This window comes from Macrobrachium rosenbergii, chromosome 3 (genome assembly GCF_040412425.1).
Source record: "Macrobrachium rosenbergii isolate ZJJX-2024 chromosome 3, ASM4041242v1, whole genome shotgun sequence".
Lineage (NCBI taxonomy): Eukaryota > Metazoa > Arthropoda > Malacostraca > Decapoda > Palaemonidae > Macrobrachium > Macrobrachium rosenbergii.
The window spans coordinates 32,887,825-32,912,676 of record NC_089743.1 but is presented as its reverse complement, the minus strand read 5'-3'; the positions used below and the strand labels follow the sequence as shown (position 1 = coordinate 32,912,676).

General features: G+C 36.0%; 1 protein-coding gene across 10 annotated transcripts in view; it reads right to left on the bottom strand.

The window, feature by feature from the left end:
* LOC136854038 (mucin-2-like) overlaps window positions 1–24,852 on the bottom strand; it is a 228,554-nt gene that overhangs the window by 20,747 nt on the left and 182,955 nt on the right. For all 10 annotated transcript variants that reach the window (XM_067130120.1, XM_067130169.1, XM_067130096.1 and 7 more), the window contains exons 8-11: window positions 20,132–20,236; window positions 10,371–10,508; window positions 563–930; window positions 52–295 (exon numbers count right to left, since the gene is read on the bottom strand). In XM_067130120.1, the coding sequence (XP_066986221.1) occupies window positions 52–295; window positions 563–930; window positions 10,371–10,508; window positions 20,132–20,236 (855 nt within the window). The remainder of the gene's footprint in view (window positions 1–51; window positions 296–562; window positions 931–10,370; window positions 10,509–20,131; window positions 20,237–24,852) is intronic.

Sequence of the window (24,852 nt, the reverse complement as noted above, 5' to 3'; positions counted from 1 at the left end):
GCAATATGGTATATATATTTTTTTTAATAAATTAACATCAGCTATACTTACCATACTATCTTTAAGTAGGAGTGACTGGTACTTGTACTTCATATTACTAAATTTTTTAAGAAGGGATTCAGCTTGGATCTCAAACTGATTATCAGATTCTATTAAGTCTTTCTGTGTAGGACCTTTATCACTAAACACATGATATCGGATTAGTCTTTTGCAGGCATCAATCTTGTTTTTAAATGGCGTGCGATATTCTGGATTTACAGCACCATTCTGGTCAGTTCTGAGTTGATGCTCAAACCTAATAAAAAAAAAAATTATATAATATAACCAAGAAGTGGTATAGATCCATTTTATGCTTCATCATAAATTTTGCTTCTAACTATAGCTAACATGCTGCATAGCCAAAATTCCAAATGCATTTCTTAAATGACAATATACTGATACTATTCATCTTTTCAGTCTGAAATAATTCCATTACACAATAAATTATTTGACTCATCTTGGTAATGTCATGCAATAACTCAGAACATTGACACACCACAACTTATTATTATTTTTAACTTACAACTGATCCTTGGTAACATAAGGCAACTGCTGAGGTTCTGCTTGATTAGAAGAATGCTCTTGATTAACACCAGATGAGACATAGCGAGGAGACGTTTGCGAAGGGAGTATATTTCCTGATGGGGCACTAGATTTTGGAGAAGGTCCTGAACTATTAGTAAAGGTGCTTGATGATGTAGATGAAACAGGTGAGCACTGGGGGGGAGCCATTTTAGTAGTACAATTGTAAGTACTACTTGTAATGCATGCCGTAACTGTGGTTGAGGTGGTGGGAACAGTTGGGGACGGAGCTGATGTGGTGATGATTGGCATACTAGCACTGCTGACTGGACTGACACTGGGTCTGGAGACTGTAACAACCGTAGAATTCTGAAAGGAAAAGGAATGAATAAAAAAACCAAAGCACTTTCTGAAATTTGTTTCACCACAAAAAAAATTAATTTTATATAGCCTTCTGTATATTCACAAATTCCAAAACATTCCATTCCAAGATGAAAAAAAGATTGATCTGAGTTATGGTGGAAGGTGCACGCACTCCTGGTTCCACAGATGAAAACTGGATTACTTATTATGTCTAGGAAGTTATTCACAACACAATCTTTCTCAAATTTTGCAGTTGTGACTTATAAGATTACTAGTCCCGGGTTACAGCTGTCTTGACCTACGGCATTCTGTACTTATGGCGCTTTTTCCAATATATTCATAAAAAAATCGGTTCCAGGTTATAGCTCGCCAGAGCTGTAACGAGGTGAGAAAACCAGTTTAGGGAGCTGTAGACACCAGGAGGGTTCACTATAAGGAGGTCCCTCCTATGGGAAGAAAACTGGTTTATTACCCGGGGAATGCTCAAAAACCTGTTTCTTTCCCAAGGCTTACATAGTCTCTCTCTCTCTCTCTCTCTCTCTCATTTTTATACATTTTCTTACGATGTTCCAGGTTACGGTGATCTCCGACTTACAGCACACCGCTGGAACGGAACCACCGCCATAACCAGGGGACTGCCTACTCTTTTCTTCATGCCTTCTCATTTTCACTATCATTCATTCTAGTTATTTTCATTTTGAATAACACAACTTCTATCATACTACAGAGCCTCCAGCAATGCTGTGACAGTAAATGACTGGTCATCTTGTCCTCCTAGAATGTGTGGTTACCTGCAGTCAGGTAACCATAAATTCCTGCAACTCAAGTTAAATAAGGGTCATTGGCAGCAGTACCTTCCTATGACTTTCCAGTATATGCTTCGTGAGAAGTTCTGGAATATCTCTAGTGGTGGGAAGACAGAGAATCTGCTTCTAGAGGCCACTAAGCCCCTCTGTCTCAAGAGATAACTATGCTCTCAGACACCAAAGGCAAAGGACAGGAAGCACATATTTAGAATTTATGGTTTCAGGCCAGCAAAAGAACAGGCATAATAAGGCATAATTTCAGACTAGACAAACATTACCCAGCGGAATGTACAATTTTTAGAGATAAAATTTACTTTTATTTTCAACACCAATCCATTACTTTATTTATCCTGTTGTGTGCCTAGAGCAGTAATCAGATGCATCAACATGAAAAAGTACTTTCATCTGGCCTGCTCATGCATTCATGCTCTAAAGTGCCTCTGGTCTGGTAGCAGGTAAGTCCTTCCTTGTGCTGTTTGGACTCACAGCAAGAAAAAGAGGGGGTAAGGAGGTGGAGAATTTTCTGTAAAGGAATGGGTTTGTATTTGAGAGATCAATTTTGTTCTTAAAAACAGGACTTGTTTAATCACAAACCCATTATACACTTCACACAACTCAGTACAGACAGAACCAGATCCTTCAGAGCCTGCAAACTTTAGGGATCTTTTAGACCTTGGAAACATTCTAGGATAGTCAAATTCCCTTAGATAGGATGGCACCTGAAGCTCCCAATGTCCTTTCCTGCAAGTTGGCAATGGCCAAGAATTCATGCAAGTATATCTCCATGATGCCTGACTGCCAGATCAAAAAAAAAAAAAAAAAATGAGAGTGAAAGAGAAGATTGCTGTGTATGGTCCTGAGAAAAAGCCTTGGTACCCAAGGTAAGCTGGCAGGCTTGGAGGACATTATAAAGTTCAGAAGAGAAGGAGCTGAGAATTATATTAGCTTATCCTCTTACCTGCTTGACTCCAGGCCAGCAGCTATCTGTTTGACATTGGATAAAAATGTATTGGGTAACCTCAGCACAAGGGCTGGTCAAACACTGAATCAGCACTCTCCAACTTGGCTGTTGTCATTCTTATAGCAACCAAGACTATTTTCCTTGGTTTATGACTCATTTCCAGGTTAAACATGTCAAAATTCTAATATAGAATGATGTTCTGTTAAAAGTAGACTCATCCAACTGCGAGCCAGTAGTGTCCTACCAGATGTGATAGTGGCACTGGCAATATCAGGTTAACGAAATATTGCCTAAATGGTTGGTAAGTTTTTCTGATTTACTGAAGGAAATCCACTTTCTCTGCATGATATCCTGAAATATGTAATGTATTGATCTTTAATAGAATTGGACTAGAAGGCAACTAGAATCCTTCTGAGACGTACACCCAGAATCATTGAAGAATTCACTGTCCTGATCAGCAGGGAGACTATTGCCTTTATGAATGGTTCAACTCAGTTTCCCCCAAGGAGGAGTAGCTTGTTAGCTTGTTCTCTGAAAAGGAGCAGTTCCTATCTTCTCAGGATGAGTTTTACTTGAAAAAAGTGACACTGACCACGAAAATAAGAGAGGCTTTTGTGGCTTAAGCCCCTTGAAGCTGATCAGCTTGATACCTTATCCTATTAGTAGTTAAGGCCCTTAAGAAGGTGAGCTTTTTGAGTTTCATATAACTGCAGCTCAATTACATGTTCAGTGACTAAAGATCCCCTCAAATCTGGTGTGAAAGGGTGGCTCAGGTCAATCCAAGAACAGCACAATATTTTCAAAAGTAAGCCACTTTAGTCAAGTTGTACCAAGTGGGTTGAATCTACTTCAGTAACTCAGTGGTGCAGCTCCTTGCAAGATGAGCTGCTCAGATATATGAGCAGCTTTGATAAACTGAGATACTCAGCAAGTTTGGTTTGATATTGTCTTAGCAACCAAGTGACTTAGATTCTCTATATGTAGCAGGCCTGTGCTAGAGGAGGTGAGTTGCTCAGAAAATTTGAGTGGCTCTGATCCTTCAAAGATAAGCAGCTCACTAGATAAAAAAATTAAGTGACTTTTGGCCTACCAGTACTGAGCAGTTGTGTGTTTTAGCATGTGATTGGTTCAAGTGTGTTGAGTAATCAAAAGTATCAGGAGCAGGTTTTAAGACAATCTGTTTGGAAGACTGCCATTCCTTTTGTGGAATCGAAGCAGTTACAAACAGCACTGGAGCTAGCTGCTCATGGCTCAGGTCTGCAGGGGAACTGGGTACGCATCAGATGAAGGTACTGCTTGTTGGTAGTGAGGAATGAATTTGACTCACTCTTTCAGCATGAATCAACAGATTTCCTCTTCTAATATCTGTTTAATCTCTTTCCATTAACTGTCAGACCATTCTGCACATGAACTGGTAAGGTCACACTAGCTTACCAGGCTGTGATAGAGCCAAAAATAACCCTGTACAAGCATCCCAAAGTTTATCTTTTTTTACTGTCCAAGATTACTTCGTAAGTGGTAAAAGTATTGAAATCAAATAAAATACATAAAAAACTTCACCGCAGATTCAACATAAATGTAAATGTAGCTCAATACAGAACCAAAGCTAAATGAAAAACATGAAGTGTCAAGATATATATCTTGAGTGTTTAAAGAAACAAGAATGCTTGCGAAGCAAATACTGTATTATAACAGAAAGGATAACACTAAATAGGTAAGGATAATTAGTAAACCATAACTAATATTTACATATACCCCAAGTTGCAACAACTACAGCCAGGAGGAAACCAAACAGATGCTAACAGTACAGTAAGTTAACTAGTCTGCTTAAATTAATTAAAATGGGAGAAACCTTCACTTAGTCCCTGTCAAACCTTCTAGTCATAATTCAGGGGTGAAAGAAGATGAAATTATAAGTCTGAGCATAAATTATGCTCTTTACTTCACCTACATAAACTTTGTGGGTTTTTTTATGCCACTGCATAGAGCAATCATTCAGCTGCCAAATGAAAATAAAACTGAGCAGTCTACCTTGAAAATTGTTGGAGGTACATGTCTCTGAACAAAAAATCTATAGAGAGTTTTTTGCACTTGTTGCATGGGTGATTTACTTTTCTTAAGGAAAATGTGACTCTACTTTGTCATTCATATTTTCCTTGCTATAATTACAACTTTTTGCACTGCAATAACAATAACTAGGTAATTTATCTGGGTGTGCTATGGATCAAAAACTATCAGAAATAGTTTTTTTGGGGCAAATTTTTATTTGAGGGAAAGTGCAAAATTTTCTAGTATATCTCATAATTTCTACTCATTATTCCACCTACATAAAAGTTACTTACTGAGATTTTTTTATGCAGTTGTATAAAATAATCACTCTGCTCCAAAATGAAACAAAACTGAGTAGTCTACCTTGAAAAATCTTGGACTTAAGCATCTTTGAACAAAAAAGGTATAAACATTTTTACGCCTACCTTTAGAGTCACTGCCACTTCCCACAGACGTAATTGCTTATAAGGGAGATGTACAAGAGTTAAATAATCATTTCACCCAATTCTTTGCGTGTGTGTGTACAGAGGATACTAAAGAAAACTTACAATACCATTATTTATTTGATGTGATCTACGATAACTTAGTGTAGATATAGTCAAGCTTTCTCAAGACAAAGGTTGTCCATAGGTTAACACTCTGATGCTAGCAGAAAGTCAACACCTTCCTTCCTAACATCAACAACCTTCATAATTTTGCCCTGTCATTGCCTGATGACACACCAGTGACATCACAGCCAAGAAGCATGTTCAACCATAGATCAAGCTGCCTGGAAGTAGGGCACAGCAACTAACTTCATGGCTCTGCAGATGAGAAGGATGCACTTTCTTGCTGGATTCTTTCCTGTGAGGAGGTTGTTGGTCAGCAATCATGAGTCAACCTGTCTCCAAACCTGTGGAATGCCACTTGCTAGATCTGCTGGATAGCATGGACCTTCCTGATCTGCAGATCATGCTGGCAACTGGTTCCAAAATGCTGTGAGCACAGCAGTCAAAATAATGATCTCACTTCTGGATTCCATCTTCATTTACCCTGGATCACTATACTCACAAGTGAACTTACTGATCTTTTGAAAGTGCTGTTCCAACTTGAACTACATGGGTTCTGAAGGAGATGGACCATCAGTCCATGACAGATCTCCTGGAGTGCAAGTTGGATCCTCTCTCTAAAAGAAAGGCGGACACTCGGCCTATCCTGGTGAACATCTTCATGGTCATGGACATGAATGATCAGACCTGGTGGTACTGATCACCCAACCACTAACCAAGGTGGGCTTGTAAACAGAATAAGAATGCCCTGATCCATCGTCAACCCGCAAGTACACCTTGTTATCATCAGCTGCAGTGCATGTTGTGAGTTCTGCACAAGCCAGGAAAATCCCAAGTGTTTGTACAATAACATGCATGCTAGTCACCACAATACAATATGACAAATTCTAAGTCAATTTGTATTTTTCATAACTAACAAACCTTTGGTCTTAACATAAGGGGAAAAGTTCTCTAGCACCAGCTGGAGTCCGGCTGAAAAAAGTTACAAGGAAATTGGTGGTGACCTGTTGACTAGAACCCTCAGTCTGCAGCGACACATTCCAGAGATCATGCATGTGTTGAATAAAAAAGCAATGTTGACCTCTATTTGCACCTTAGCTGAAGCGTGCACAAGAGAAGAGTCAGGAACAGTCCTTGTGTCCTAGAAGGAAAAGGAGGACACTAGGTCATGAGCATGCTCAAAGAACATGGTGTCTACCTACGGCAAATGTTCCACCTACAGGTGAGTAAACACTGCCGTCAACCCTTGTAGAGGGAAGACACTCACTCGAAGTCTGGCAGGACCTTGTAAGGGAGCTTCTGAGACCTACTCTTCTTCTTCCTAAGAGGAATAAAGGGCAGAAGATATGAAGGAGGAAGATACATGCCTGCATTTCTTCATCTTACTCCTACCAAGAGCTTCACACTCTCCAACTATGAAGGAAGACTTAGTCAAGGGACATAGCAGTATTGGTCAAGTACATATTACCTGTGTTCTATACTGCAGGGGTATCTCTCTCATAGTTCCTTGACAAGAGCAGCAGCAGCAACAGAGGACCCCTTAGCTGAGGCTAAGTGGTCCAAAAATGACAAAAAAATACAAGCCATCAGAGATACCAAAGGAGCCATATCTTCTTCAAGTAGTACAAAGAATCACCCATATATGGAACAACCAAGACATGGGTAAGTAATGATCAATGAACAAGAGGGACAGGGAGAGCAGTCCAGGGGAAAGGAGCCAAAAAGGTTTAGTGGAAACAGTGGAGTATCGCCCCCCCCTTTCTCATAAGACATAGGCAAATGTCTTTGGGCCGTCTTCTGTTGTCTGCTGAACTTCTTCCACAACTGCTCTTTTCTTTCATATCTACATTATTCCTTTCTCTTGTTTGCAGCCATGATGAACAAAATACAGTATACACTACATATACAAAAAAATACCATCTCTTCAACCTCCAAGTCAGGCAGAAGCACACATCTACATCCAATGATGGCCAAAGAAAAAGCGTTAGCTTAGGGTAGGTGAGTTAGGTTCCAAAAAACCCATCGTTTGTTGGAATAAACGTATCTCAAATATAACCTAGCCTACACTAGGGTATTCAGTACCATCTATACATATATGGTAGCCTACCCTATACTATATAGTATACTCTATACATATACGGTATAGTAATTATTAATTTCAGCTAATTCTGGAGGTTCATACAGACTGACTTATGATAATTCAATACAAAGAGAAACAATAACAAACAAGCATTAGCTTAGCCTACACTATGGTATATGGTATACACATACGGTAGCCTAGCCTACATTATACTGTACTCTATATTCACAAATCATATTATACAAACATCAACATAACGAATATGCATCTTTCCCATGGATCTTTTAAAAAGTTATGCTTTACTTCACCTTATCCAATAATATTGTATGTATTCTCATATTGCTTCTGCATTATAAATTGCAATCATGGCGATCAGTGTTTTGGTTTGGAAATCGATTATGCGGTAAGGTCATTTCGCTGTATTTAACTCAGTTCAGAGCACTTTTCTTGCTTCTAGTTGGTGTAAATGAATCTCTACATAATTTATTTACATGGGACAAGGTTATTTTTCGTTATATGAAGTGTTTTTAAGTCAAAATATAACTTAGATACGTCTCTTTATGAAATTAATTTAGCTATTTTTTTCGTTAATAGATGATGTTGGCTGCTGGGGGCATGTTTGTTTTGTGTAAAATAAAATCAAGATTCCGTTCGCTATTTTCACTTGATTTCATCATAATAAGAGTTTCACATATTTATCTTTTATCGCCATGAAAACACTATTAATATGTGTATTTTCATGCCCAGTAGTTTTGATTAAAATACTTTTCTCTCCAATTTTATTTACGGTCGATGCATGATAATTTATAGTCATTAGCAGCTTGAACATTGTTTTATCAGCTTCAGCTACAACTTGCAGCTTAAATTTAGCAGTATATTTCCTTGCCAATCTTTTCTCCACAGCGAATAAGGGTATAATGTAAAAATATATCAGTCCTATTGGACTTAACGTCATTTGTAACATAATACAGTAATTGTTTACTACCGTACGATGGTTGAAATACAAGCAAAACAGCTGTTGTTACATGATGCAGTTATTAGCAGAACAAAAGTTTCTCGTTCGGTTGTTTATGGCTGTATGCATTTACGCAAGAGTATAACGTTATTAACAATACTTTTATCATTCTCTTTAACTTTTTAACTAGAAGATGAGATAAACAGATGGAGAAAAAGAAGTTGGTCTATTGTAATTTGGTCTCTCTCGCTGCCTGACTGTATGCTGCTGCCTGGGCGAAATTTAAAAATATTTTCTAAATATTGTCATATCAGTATTATTTTCTAAATATTGCTGTATCGGTATTAATTGCTAACCCCATCGCAAAATTAAATTATTGTAAGATGAATTATCGTAACTCAAGCACTACCTGTACTTTGTTATCAAGCTTCAACAGCAGTTTCCAGCTCACAGTAAGAAATACTCCTACATAAAAAAGGTGATGTTTTGTATTCCTGTAGAAACAAGGTTTAAAATTCAAAATTAACACAAAAAGTAAAAAAAAAAAAAACCCTGTGTATTATCCATAAGCATATGAAAACTAGGCTATTCTTGATCTTCCAGATTTTCCATTTATCTGGCACAAGCAGTCCTGAGGCATCTAGACAAGGTATTATGGTGAAAATCAAAGCTATATGCAGTTTGTACATACACAATCACTACCCTACTTACAAACATTCATAGATATGAACAGACAGGGTCACAAGTTCAAATTTTGCTCTGTGCGCCTATTCTGCTAGTAAGAATTTTTGCAAAGAACAGAAGAACCTGTTCCTTTAACTCCTTTCCTGATTATTCCCAGTATTCTCGTGATTAACTACCATGCATTCTTCTCAAAATCATGAGAATACTCATTCATACTTGTAAAATATTCCTACTTATTTCAATCTTCCCAATTTAACTCATTCTGTAATGAATTCCCATTTTCTATATTTCCTCTCCCCATAGGAAACATTTAGTATGTATTTTTGTCAACAGATGGCAGTGCACATTGTTTATTTTATGAACTTCCAATGTCAGATGCTGCTCCTGCTAAATTCTCTTCAAGTTCATAACTTTCAAAGCATGGAAAAAATACTAAATGTTGAATGCTGCATGAATCTGAATTTTACTTTATTTTTACTTTTCTAGCATCCAAAGTAATTCTTTGTAACACTGCATGATTTAAAAATGCAGTGAAAATAGTATAATCTATGATTCCTGAGTTAACTCGGGAATGTAAATATCAACAAAATTATGCACTACATATTAAAAACCAACTTACGAACAATTCAAGATAAGAATGGCCGTCTGAAATGTACTCGTTTATAAGTAGGGTGGTGACTGTGTAGAGGAAGCTTACTCAGCATGAAAAAACTTATGTGCCTGTTACCCCATGTGCACGAAATATTTTGAACTACTGTTTTCATGAATTTTAATTCTCAAGCCCGAGACTTTTTATGTAAGGAGTTATATCAATGCTCTCTCTGCCATTAAAAAGTAACTCGATTCCTTTTTTTAATGATCCCATGTCAGGTGACTTGTTTTCTAAATTTTACTCCCTTTTATTTATGGTGACATGAATTTTTTCTTCATTCTTGCTCTTGATATCAATTCCTAAATCCAACTCTTCCTATTAATATTAAAATTATTCTAAAATAGCTTCAAATATACTTTCAAATGATCCTTGACTATTTTTTACTTGAAATCAAGTCCTATCCCCACCAGGTTTCCCCTTTTTATTTCAGTTGAAAACGGTATTACTACTACAGGAAAATTAAAAGTTCATAACCTTCAAGCATACCCAGAACATTCACTAATGGATATTATTTTACATTTTATCAAAGGGCAGCAAACAGAACAAAATTATAAAACCTACAACCTTGGGTTTCAACACCATACACTGCAAGTCTGGAATTACCAAGTTCTAGTAATGCTAACTTAAACACATGTATTTTACTTAAACTGTAAATTACCTAAAAGACATGCCAAAATTCCATTCAAGTATTTCACCAAAACTTGACCATACCTGGGAAGTTGGAGAGACATGAGGAGTAGTAGTCACTTGAGTAACTGTTGTTCCAGCTGCTGTAGATGTGGTAGTTGGCGTTTCCTTCCATCGCTGGAGAACTGGCTTACTTGGGTCTATTGCTTGTCGCTGTTGGTCCTAGTGATAAGAATAAGTTTAACAATCAAAATTAACAAGATGTAAAGGAAATTACATATAAATGCTTACCCACTTATACTTAATTGCTTATCAAAATGTAAACATGATATGTGATCTTTAATGAAATTATTTTTATTACTCCCATTATGGCAATTATTAAGACTTCAAATACATCCTTCGAAAGTTGAGTCAGCTTGATCAGCTGTATGACAAATGTTACTTGTTAGTATTCAGTCACCAGATGTTCATAAATGTATACTCTGATCTTGCTTTACAAAAACCTCTTACATATTGCACATTCCTGGTCAAAAGCAACTTTCCAATTCAAGCCCTGTTGTTTGTTGTTGCTCAGAAAAATACCTAGTATCTAAGCACTATTTAGTCCCTCTAGAATAAGGCAAGGGGTCTTAACTCTGCCAACAGAAAAGCATATTCTTTTCATGGTAATAATCCACTGATATCTTGCCTATATTTTGAAATTCAAAAATTAAAAACTTTGTATATTAAGTCCCCTGCCACTGACAATTTCTGTACTTCGATCAATATGGTGTAAAAAAAAAATTATACTGTAGACTTAGATATCTAATAATTAATAAGACTAAACAAATAATAATAATAATAATAATAATAATAATAATAATAATAATAATAACAACAACAATAAACAATAAAATAATAATAATAATAATAACAACAATAAACAATAATAATAATAATAATAATAATAATAATAATAATAATAATAATAATAATAGTGGTTGGATAGGGAACTGCTACACAGAGATAAATTTTAATATTTTATTTTTAATACTTTTATTTTCTAAATACATAATGTTTCAGATGTATGTTGATCTTCACGTTCTGACAAATTAAAGAATATACAGTACAATTATATAAGTGCTAACATTCTAAAAGCTGATACTGTAATTGTAATGTGAAAAATATAAATAACATTACAACTTTCCAGTTATCTACATTCAACTAAGTTTCTTTTTCTCTCTAATAATCTTAGCTTTTTTGTATCTAGTTCTTAAAAAAACACAAAACTGCTGAACGGTTTGCTAGTCAAAACCGAGTCCAACGTTTGGAATGGAATATGTTGGTAATTCTCGGGAGCTTTTTCATAGAAGCATTAGTTCAAGGGCCTTCTTACTACTATCTAGGCCTCTTCTGATCTTTGTTACAGACCACCGTAATGGAACTCATAACAATAATTTAGTGTTTCTAATTTCATTGATTTAAATAAAGCTAGATGTCAAACAATTGAGACTGTTGGAAAGATCCACCCTACTTTTGCAAAAATGTGTTTCAATCTCATTTATTATATTTTTAATATTTCAACTAGAGCACAATAACTATTGTTACAGTTCTGTGTACTTCATATAAATGTACAGTATGTATAATGTTTAATTTTCATGAAATCTGAAGATGGATGTATGTCTTTCCAGTGTAATTTCCATCATCACAGTCTTACATAAATAGCATTTATAATAATAATAATAATAATAATAATAAAATAATAATAATAATAATAATAATAATAATAATAATAATAATAATAATAATAATAATAATAATAATAATAATAATAATATGTTCTCTTAAAAAATGGTGGCATCAGTGGAATTGATTTTATACAAGGTCTCTTAAATTTTCTTACTATTCTCTTTTCTTCAAGGCTGATATCTGCTAAGAGCTGGCAGATGTACATGATCTGGATAAGGGGAGAGGTAATAGTTCTGAATATAGTCACTCTTTATTCTGATACAGGCAGTCCCCAGTTATGGGCGGACTTGGTTATCGGCAATCCGGTTTTACAGTAGTTTTAAAAATATTCATAAAAAACATGGTTTTTTATGGCGTGACCTCCAGTTATTGGCGCCGAAAGCACCGGAAGATTCCACACTGGTACTTATGGCGCTGATAACAGGTTATTGGCACCATAAGAGACGCCCCTCGCAGTAGATGGGAACTTGTTTCTGAGTGTACTGTAACTACACTTGACCAAAGAACTACCTGTCTGCTGCCTGGGTCAATCGCATATGAGCATGGTGGAGGAATGCCAAACAACCCACAACCTCAGGAAGCATGTTTTCATCAATCTGTGTTTTCATCAATCTGTGTGTGCCTTTCACTGAGATAGGTAGCGCCGCTGCTATTGCCGCCATAATGAGTTTTGTGACTTCACCATGGGTTCCAAACGCCAGAATCCTGCATCCATTGGAAGTGCCAGTAAGAAAAGGAAGTCTATATCAATGGAGATGAAATATGACATCTTTAAGCGTTCTGAGTAAGGTGAGACTTTTTTTCTTTTTTCTAGGCTGTTTGGACCTGAGCATCCATTGCCATCAGGCCGAGGTTTACTTGTAAGTTCACTGAATCTGGCATTGAAAATTTGTAGAACTACTGTACAGACCATAGTAAAGGATTAGGCAAATTAAATCCATATTTTTATAAAAGAATTATTACATACGCGGTGGCATGTCCACCGATGGTGCATGACCCGCTACCAAAAAATGTATTTACAAAGACTGCACATGGTTCTATATTATTAATTTGGCAGTTAATTATAACACATTTTGTTATTAAAATTTCAATCTTTTGCAAGATTTCTTAAAGTTTCACTTTCTTGTGGTCTGACCAATTTAATATCGAATGAAAATGTGCAAATTTAGGTAGCTATCGGTGTGTCCTGGTCGGTATTTTGCCCTACCGTAATTTATAAATTTTCATGCTTTTGTGTGTAAAATTTATATGCAAAATGTATTACAGTGTACTGTATTTTTATTTTTGTACATAAATATGATACAAAGGTAATACGTATGCCCATCCACAATCAAGAAAAACAGAGGGTGTTAGTCACGCTGGTTTTATGAATACGTATCGCAGTCCCTGCTTGCGTGATCATGAGATGTGGTTATTCAGTCACGCTGGTTTGATAAAATGAATTCATTAACATACTAAAAGATATAAGACATAACTAGGAGTTGTATTAGGGTCGTTTTGTGAAAATTACTTTGTTAACAACATGCTAGCATGTCTGCCGCCGCCTGACGCTCTTCCAGCAGTTATATATTATTAATTTGGCAGTTAATTATAATACATTTTGTTAATAAAACTTCAATCTCTTGCAAAGGTTTCTTAAATTTTCATTTTCGAATAAAAATATGGAAATTTAGGTAGCGATCGGTGTGTCCTAGGCAGTCCTTTGCCCTACCATATTTTATAAGTTTTCATGCTTTTGTGTGCAAAATCTGTATGAAAAATGTATTACAGGGTATTTTTTATTTTTGTATATAAATATGATACAAAGGCAATACATGCATCCATTTGTGTGATCAAGAAAAATAGAGGTTGTTCAGTTGTGCTGGTTTTATGAATACACATGGCAGTCACGTTAGCATATCTGCCGCCGCCTAAAGCTCTTCCAAAAAATACATTGACAAAGACTTCACATGGTTGTACATTATTAACTGGCAGTTAATTATAATACATTTTGTTAATAAAACTTTAATCTTTTTCAAGGTTTCTTAAAGTTTCATTACTTGTGGTTTGACCAAATAAATATCAAATGAAAATGTGCATGACACACGTCCAAAAAAACCCACTTATAGTACGTACAGTACTGTACAAAGACTTCATATGCTTACTCTATTTTATTTCAGTTGGCAGTTAGGGTAACTCACTTTTTTAATGAAACTTCAATCTTTTGAAAGGTTTCTTAAAGTTTTGTTTTCTTGTTATTTGACCAATTAAATATTGAGTGAAAAGGTGCAAATTTAGCAATCGGTGTGTCATGGACAATATTTTACCCTATCAAAGATTATATTTACATCATGGTCTTTTGAATGTACAGTATACTACTACAGTACAGTACTGTATGTACTGGATGCAGATTAGGGGGACAGCATGTAACCTAATTTTTTATAACAAGTGCCCGGCTTCAGTTAAGCTAATGCTTTTCTTTCAGGTGAGACGAGCACTGAAATTGACCATGCCCTTGGACTTAGCAGAACTACTGTACTGTTCAGTCTACAGTCAAGGATAAGGCACATGTTGTACAACACATGAAAGGTGGTGCTTCAATGTTACTACTTATGGCGCTGCTACTAGACTAGGCAAGCAATATACCCCATACCCCAACCTCATGGATAGAGAAGTTATTGACAGTCTGGCTCGAAGACCAAAACCAACGAAATGTTTCAGTGAGCCTTGGTATTATTCAAGAGAAGGCTAGGCAGTTGTATGAGGCAGTAGTGCAAAAGAAAGGGGAAGGTAGTGGAAGTGAACCATTTGTAGCCAGTAGAGGCTGGTTTAATCATTTCAAGGTTTCTGCAAGTTTACACAACCTTAAGTTGCAGGGTGAGGCTGCTAGTGCAGGCGAGGAAGCATCAGAAGGATTTCCTAGTTGTCTCGCTGAAATCATCAGGGATGGAGGCTATACTGCTAACCAAGTTTTCAATATGGAAAAGACAGGTTTAGTTTGGAAACATATGCCTAGCTGTACATACATATCCAGGGAGGAGAAGACAGCACCAAGCCATAAAGTCATTAAGGAGAGACTGATTTTACTTCTTGGGAGTAATGCCAGTGGTGACTTCAAGCTGAAGTCCTTGTTAGTGTATCTGGCCGAAAATCCAAGGGTACTTTAGGGAATTTTCAAGCCTCAGCTCCCTGTCATTTGGAAGGCTAACAAGAAAGCCTGGGTCACTGTTGCTATCTTCAAGAAATGGTTTAATAATCACTTTATGCCAGCAGTTAAGTAGATTTGGAGGAGAAGGGTCTGGAATTTAAGGTCCTGCTGGTGCTGGACAATGCCCTCGGTCACCCTACTAATTTGGGTGAGATTTATCCTGAAGTGAAGGTAATTTACCTTCCACCAAACACTACATCGCTTCTACAGCTGATGGACCAGGGAGTCATTGCTACCTTCAAGGCTTACTACACCAGGAGGACATTTCACCTTGTCCTTAGGGTCACCGAAAATAGCAGTGACCAGTTGGATGACCCAGATTCCCTTGAAGAAACCTTTGAAGGTTTCCCACTTGAGTCAACTGAACCCTCTTCAGCTTCAACAGGCACAGTAGAGTACGAATACAGTATGGAATTCTTCACTTTTTTTTTTCTTTAAATGGTTTTATAAATTGTTAAAAATTTTAGAAAAAACAAGTGTACTACAGTAGTACTGTACTGTACAGATTGTATCATTATTCCAGATCCAGAAGTTATCCCCTCCTCCCAGGCCAACTCACCCTCTCCTGCTGCATCAGATACAGTGGTCCAATCCTCAAACCCCGACTCACCAGACTTTGTACCCTCTCAATGTCCATCAGGTAAGGAACTCTTCATTTTTATTTACTGTACTTTATTTTTAGGTGTACAGTACTACTGTACACATTTTTTAACTGTGTTACAAAAGACTTCCAGTACTGTACTGTACTGTATTTATTACAGTATGTTTACAGGTACAGTACTGGACTGTAAGTATTGTATCATTTTTACTACAGTATTTTTATCTTATCATTTCAGACTCCCAGGAAGATTTCACTTCTTAGCCAGTTTCCAGGGGATAAGTAGCATGGAGAAAAAAAAAAAAAAAAAAAAAAAAAAAAAAATTTGCTTTTTTTTTATTTGGTATACTGCTCTACATATACATGGTACAGTATTTAACAAAATTATATTTTTACTACAGTACAGTATGTGCTGTACTTTATTACTGTACATATACTGTGTACATTACTGTACTGCACAGTACTAATTTTAATATTTTCATTACAGACTTTGTAACTGCTGTACAGAATTCATCAGCAACTATAGTATACAGTGTACTGTACTGTACTGTATAAGTGTTAAGTACTGTACTGTACCACGTAATGCACACCTCCATCTCCCACAACCAGTACAGTATATCTTTAAAAATCACTGAAATTAGGTAAGGAATTCTTCACTTTTTTTCATTTTTATACATTTTATGTTGTTTTATAAAATATTTTCCTTCATAGTTGCACACAGGACTGTACAGTAGTATAGTGTACTATAGTATACTGTACAGTGCTAATACATAGTAAATTTCTACATTCCAAAATCCAACGAAAAATGGCCACACCAACATTTTACTGTAAGTACAGTATGTACTGTACTGTACAGGGGTTATGAAGCATGACAATTTCAAAACGACAAGTAAGGAAATACTGTATTCACTTTTTTTCATCTGGTATACTGTACATACACTACATGGTATATACTATAACAAAATGTATTTTTCTATATGTAGTACAGTACTAATGTTAATATTTTCATTACAGACTAAGATGTACCTGCTGTACAGAATTCATCAGCAACTACAGTACTGTACTATACTGTATACAGTACAGTACAGTATAAAAGTGTTACGTACAGTACTGTACCACGTGATGTACATCTCCATCTCCCACAACCAGTACATCTTCCAAAATCACTGAAATTAGGTAAGGAATTCTTCATTTTTTTTATTTTTATACATTTTTAGGTGTACAGTACTACTGTACACATTTTTTTAACTGTGTTACAAAAGACTTACAGTACTATACTGTACTGTATTTATTACAGTACATTTACAGGTAATACTACTGGACTTGAAGTATTGTATCATTTTTATCTTATCATTCCAGACTCCCAGGAAGATTCCACTTCTTAGCCACTTTTCAGGGGATATGTAGCATGAAAATTTACAAAAAAAAACATAAGGAAACATTAACTTTTTTTTCATTTGGTATACTGTATATAATGCTGCACATATACATGGCACAGTATTTAACAAAATTATATTTTTACTACAGTTCAGTATAACTGTACTTTATTACTGTACACATACTGTGTACATTACTGCAATGCACAGTACAGGCAGTCCCTGGTTTACGACGGGTGCGGCTTACAATGTTCCGAGGTTATGACGCTTTTCAAATTTATCCATCAGAAATTATTTCCCAGTTTACAACGCATGTTCCAGGGTTACGACGCGCTGTACGCCGATCTGACGGAAGAAATATGGCTCCAAAATGGCAGAATAATCAAAATTTGGATTTTTTTTATGAAAAACTCAATAAAAATGCAGTTTACATAACTTTCAATACACCGAAAGCATTAAAAGTAAGGTTTTCTTAGGATTTTGACGATTTTTCGGTTTACAGCGCGGCATAGGAACAGAACCCCCGTTGTAAACCGGGGACTATCTGTACTAATTTTTATCTTTATTACAGACTTTGTAACTGCTGTACAGAATTCATCAGCAACTACAGTACAGTGTACTGTACTGTTTAAGTTTAAATTATTGTACTGTACTGTGTATTGCATATCTCCATCTCCCACAACCAGTATATCTTTCAAAATCACTGAAATTAGATATGGAATTCTTCACTTTTTTAATTTTTATACATTTTATGTTTTTTATAAAATACTTTCCTTTATACTTGCATACAGGACTGTACAGTAGTACAGTGTACTATAGTATACTGTACAGTACTAATACAGTAAATTTTTACATTCCAAAATCCACTGAAAAATGGCCACACCAACATTTTACTGTAAGTACAGTATGTACTGTACTGTACAAGGGTTATGAAGCACAACAATTTCAAAACGACAAGTAAGGAAATACTGTATTCACTTTTTCATTTGGTATATTGTACATATACTACATGGTATATACTGTAACAAAATATATTTTTCTGTATGTAGTACAATATGTACTGCTGTTACTTTAATACTGTACTGTACAGTACAGTACTATGTACAGTACTAATGTTAATATTTTCATTACAGACTAATATGTACAGCATAGAAGTGTTATGTACAGTACTGTACCACATGATGCACATCTCCAACTCCCACAACCAGTACATCTTTCAAAATCACTGAACTTGGGTAAGGAATTCTTCACTTTTTTAATTTTTATACATTTTATTACAGTACAGTATGTTGCTTTATAAAATACTTGCCTTTATATAGTTGTATACTGGGCAGTACAGCAGTACTGTGTACAGGATACTAATACATAGCAAATTCTTACATTTCAGAATCCCCTGAAAAATGGCCGGACCAACATACTATACCTCAGGGGTTATGAAGCATGACAATTTTAAAACAACAATTAAGGAAATACTGTACTGTATTCACTTTTTTTTTTTCATTTTGTATACTCTACATACACTACATGGTAATACTGTATATAACAAAATGTATTTTTACTGTACAGAAGTATGGTACAGTATGTACTGTATTGTACTGGGCTCTACAGTACTGTACTTTAATTAATACTGTATATATTACATACTATATACTGTGCAGTTCTAATTTTAACATTTTCATTACAGACTAATACAGTATGTTCCTACTTCACATTCATCAGCAACAGCAAGAAATACACTGTACATACTAGAACAGCCAGATTACAGTACTACTATGCAGTAAAAACATGGAATGAAGGTATGTACACCTTGAAGAAGACACCCAAAGGATTTAAGGTTAGGCTTTCATCATTTTACACTACAGTATATTGTACTATAAAGTACTACTGAAGTAAATCCTATATATAAAATATAGTTTTCATTATGGCGCCGAAATGGTATTACGCCGGTGATAACTGGTCGTTGGCGCCGTAAAAGTTTTTTGGCGTCCGTAGACTTTATTTTTGGTTACCACCGATTTTTGGTTATCGTCGCATCGCCGAGAATGGAACCCCGCAAAAACCGGGGACTGCCATGGTGTGATATATCTATAGAGTTTCAGATTGTCAGCATACAGTAACTTAAATCTCAATGTCGTTCTCGAGTGGTAGAGAATCTTTGTAGAAGTTTTCTAAGGGCTTCAATGTTTCTGGCTGTATCATTGGCCTATCTTCAGATGGGGAAGGTTTGTTCTGGTTAGAATGGGCTCATCAGTTGGTATGTAAAGGGTTCCAGAAGAATGCCATCCTGTCCTAAAGACAGGCCAGCAATAAGGCCAGAAACATTGATGCCCTTAAAAAACTTCTACAAAGATTTAAGTTACCGTATGCTGACAACCTGAAACTCTATGGATATATCACACCATGCTTAACTTCTGCCTGCATGTACCAGAATAGTGACTATATTCAAAACTATTACCTCTCCCCTTATCCAGATTATGTACATCTGCCAGCTCTTAGCAGATATCAGCCTTGAAGAAGAGAGAATAGTAAGATTTGGAAAGACCTTGTATAAAATAAATTTCACTGATGCTGCCATTCTTTTTAACAGAATTTGCTTAAATGAGGGTCTACTCCTTTCAAATAATAATAATAATAATAATTATAATAATAATAATAATAATAATAATAATAATAATAATAATAATAATAATAATAATAACAATAACAATAATTGTGGTGATGCAAAGTTACCAGGGTTTCATGAATCTCTTCAAAAAATACATCTGGAAAGATAAGAGCAACTTTGATTTGCAAGGAGTATGAATATTGCTATACAGAATACTGGATACTGGATTAAGGAATTTTTCAGTTTAAAGGATATTTACTTACATTTTGGACAGGCAAAGATTGCTTTGTTTTTCTCTAAAGAAAGGTAAGCAGACTAAATCATTCAGTTCATAAGTAGGGAAAATCTTACCTGTTGCAAATGCTTGATTTGTTGTTTGAATTGCGTAAGAGTGATTATCTTGTGGCCAACTGGATGGGAGTAACGGACAGGTGTTGGCTGACTTGGAGGCTGGGACTGCAAAAAAATGCAGAAATAAATAAAAGTGGAAATAATGAATATTTTCAATACCTAACTACTTTCAATACGCATAAAATGGGGAGCATAACTACAAAAGTTAAACTGTACTGAGAGAATATGTTTTTACACAACAACAAATTTTTATTCATGTCCAATAATTATCACTAGCCTTTAACTATATAAAATACATCCAAGTGCACAAAGCAGTGTTTCAGAGATAGGTCCCAATGCACATGCCCACTCAACTCCTGGTCCATGAAGTAATGATATTTTTGACAGAGTAGTTGCTTGTTTCATCCTCAAGGAGTTACTTTCCATGGGTCTGTCAGAGCTCCATGGTGACTACACTGATATCAAAGAATTCTCTTTTAGTTGGTCTTTTGGCCAGGTAATGTGTCATAATGATAAAAATTATAACACGTGATGGAGTATATAATACACTCAAAGATAAGAGGGCACTTTCCCTTATCTTCAGCAAAGCTGTACCCAGTTTTCCATCGTCAAAACCTACTAGAAGAGGAAGTGATTATTGCGGATGTGCAGTCTGCCATACTGTTGACAAACGGACCGGCAATAAAGACCAAGAGCCATTACTTTCAGTGGTCGCTTCAGATCAACTTCATTTGTCAGTGCTCTGTATTTCACAATAGGAATCAAAGAAGCAAGTTAAGTGCCTAGTTTTAAGTTCCAGTTAAAGTTTTAGTTTTAAATTTTTGGAATTGATAGTTAAGTTGTGAGTGAAAGCCAAAAATACGGTTTTTCTTGCCAACACATGGACGGCGCTTAAATCATAGTTGTGAAAAGTGCAAATTATTTTTAAAATCTGTCATTTCAATTAGATGTTTTAACTAAAAGAAATGTCCCATAATTTATCATTACTGCAATACAGAAAATCTTTTCAGATTATACAATGTCTACAATGATCTAGGCAGTAGCCTAGATCAGATTGAGAATAATTTAGATTGGATAAATACGGTATGTTGTCTGTAGCCTATAACCTAGGATCACATATCCTTAAGTGTGACCTAAATTAGGTAGTAACCTAAATTAGGAAAACTTTTAAGACACATCCTATTATGGGTCTAAAACAGTAGCCTAACTTAGGCTAAGGACCCTAGGATTAGATAATAATCTGGGCAAAATAAAACAGTACATATTATTAAAAAATTTTTTTTTATATAGCCTATACACTTTGCGTGATCTAAATAATCCGGATTAGGCAGTAAACTAGGTGCCTAGGAACAGTTGAATCATTTATCCTGGCTAGATTAAATGGTAGCTTAGCATTAAGGCTACATACTAAAGTAAATTTGTTTTATGTAACCCATACCTTTAAGTGTGAATTAAATAACTTGGATTAGGCAGCAGCCTAAGTTAGAGTAAGTAATTAAACTGGGCTACACGAAATGGTGGCCTAGCTATAGGGTTACATACTAGTAAATTTCTGTTTTATACAGGCAATAATCTACACTAGGGTAAGTGAGAACATTTTTAATAAATATCTTATTATTAGCCTAAGTACTATCTTAGACAAGGTAGCCTGGGATTAGATAAAATAATATTGGCTAGACAAAATAGTAGCCTAGCTGTAAGGTTATATATTAATGACTTTCTGTTTTATATAGCCTATACATTTAAGGGTGATCTACATAATTTGGATTAGGCAATAACCTATACTAGGTTAGTGAGAATATTTTAAGAAATATCCTATTATTGGCCTGACTGGTAGTTTAGACCAAATAGTCTTGGATTAGATATAAAAAATAGCTTAGGCTAGATTAAATGTAACCTAGTTTTTTTTATGACTCAGTAGCCTATTTGTAAGGCTATATATTAGTGGAGTCTTATGTAACCTGTATCCTTAAAGGTGGTATAAACCTAGACCAGGCAGAGGCCTTACTAGATTAAATAGGAATCTCTTTAGGGAATACCCTATTATTAGCCTTAACAGCAGTTTAGGTTAAAGTAGTGGCCGAATATTAGATAAAAGTGTAATCTCGGCCAGATAAAACAGTAAACTAGATAATAAGAGAGTTTTTTCCTGTATAGTTTATATCCTTAAGTGTGATTTAAATAAGCCTAGACTAGGCAGTGGACTAGAATGGGTTAAGTGAGAACCCTCTAAGAAATCCACTACTCTTAGCCTAATGTAGATTATGCTAGAAACATTAACCTAAGCCATATAAAACAGTAGCCTGGGTTAGATAAACAAATTATTTATAGCAGTTAGCCTGAACGGCATGACATTCAAAAAACTAAATTTCACATACCCCTTGCAAAAGGCCTAACAGTGCATAGTAACACAGTATACTGGTGTCAAAATTAGCCTAAATCTTTGAGCCTTTAAGCTACTATAGATATTCAACACATAATAATTTGGTAAATAAAATATTACAGCTACACACTTGTAATCAAGTTAGCCTGTAATATCAAATATACTATCTATAGTTAGTGTGTCACCGACTTATGGCAACACCAACTTACAGCAGATTCAATCTTACAGCACTTTTTTAGTGCCGTTAACAGTGTTTTACACAACGCCATAACTTGATGTTGCATCAAGTTATGGTGCCGTGAGCACTGTTGACAGTGCTAACAGCAAGAATAGGGATCAAATTACGTTGCCATAAGCACCGTTAAAGGACTGATAATAGCGGCTTATGATGGAAATCAACTTACAGCACGGTGCTGGAACGGATCCCCGTCGTAAGTTGAGGACCTACTTATAAGGATTACAGACAATTAGTACTAACTATTTTATAATAAAAACTTGTTTTATATCACTATAGGGCTGCCATTATGCAGGACCCTCAGCTCAAATGTTCCGCAGCTAACAGCTCGGTTTGTTTTTTGCCAGTGGGTACGGCCCATACCACCTGCCATGAGCATAGTCCTTACAAAAAACAACAAAAAGTTGGTTGAACAACAGGTATGTGCGAAATTTGTAGTATGCTCCAGGCAGCAAGTTTTAAGGACGAAACACCTCATTTTAAGCTGTCTCGATGGGTCCTAGGGTTCAGAAGGGGTGATGAAGGGGAAGATTATATCTTTGCAGCAAAACTCTGGCAGCAGATATTCAACCCTTTTTCAGAACAAGATCTATGTTTGATCTACTACCCAGTAACATCAATCCCCAGTACCTCCCAGGTTAACCCTGCGGAGGAAGTAGAGGAATCTTTATATGGGGGTGACATTCCTACTAATTAACATGAAGTGGACATTGCTGAACCCAGAATGATCAAGGACAAATTTCAGCTAACCATGGGAGAAACCTTCCAGAAGGAATTTTATCCCCCATGCAGCTACCAGATGCTGAAGAGGATCTTCCCCCAAAAAGGGATACTAAGATCCACCTAACCCCAAATGAAATGACTGCATTTTTGGAGGGGTATAGTAATTCACTCAGGACTTCTGCCCCTTGGTTAACAGACAGTTATAGTTCAGTGGCTGAAGCTCAGACAGACTGTGCAAGCTCCCCCAAAAGGGATACACAGTTTGTGAAATTTCATCAATTCCGTAAGGAAATTATGAGTAACATTAACAATGTCCTTGCCACGGAACGGCAATGTATAAGGGACGTGATGCATGATTCCAAAAAGGAAATTAGATCAGTCCTGTAAACCCAAAAGTATAAAAATATTGCATTCTGTAACTGGAAAGTGAGAATGGATACAAATTCTGCCCAAGCAAGGTCTAATGTTGGCATTCTTACAGAAACAACAAAATGGCAAGTTCAGGCTACAAAACTTCAGATCAAAACATAATAGGGGCTCCAATATTCACCCCAAATGATACTGATAATCCTTGGGAAGATGCCTCAATGTGCATTTTCTCTCCTGATGGTAACTAATTAATGAGAGAAAAACCATGATCAAAGCTGTACATGTAGAATTTAGAGAGAGGGCAGCATTCCCTAATACAGAATGGCACCTGGTACCACCGTCACCAGACATGGAGAAACCACTAAAAGAAACGGTTCTCCTATCTATGTCTATAGTATTAAAAGCTATAGAAGACACCCTTTACTAGGTCAGTGGAAAATGGATCTCTACTTCCATTTTGAATAAGACCCAAATTGCTCACCAAGTAGCCCCAGCCTTCTGTCCCTTCACTTTCAAAATAATTAACTATGTGAAGGCGGATTTTCAGAATTTGGTAATGACTAGAAAATTAGACAATGGCAGAATTAAAGCCATTTGCCACGGTCATCCCAGTTTTGATAAATTCCACCAAAGAATGGACAATGCTTCAACTTTAGATAGCTCTACTCAGCAGTTTGGGACCGCTATGGGAAGAATCTCAGAGGGGACAACCTCAGCAGAATTTTATGCCACTAAATGGCTTCCAGAAGATTCCAGAACAATTTTTGCTGTTGTGGCCAAAAGTCTTATGAGAACCCTATGGGAAGCACTCTATTACTTTCTATAATGGCACATAAAAGAGTGAATGGAAACATTGGAGGGCCCTAACAAGTCACTCCCCAATGTGATTTTATTATTATTACACTCTGTAAGGACCAGTTTGAGGAGTCTGTTGTGGCTCAACTTAGCGAGCAAGCCTGCCAACAGAATCGTACCGTGTACACTCTTCTGGGAAAAGGGGAATTCTGGAAA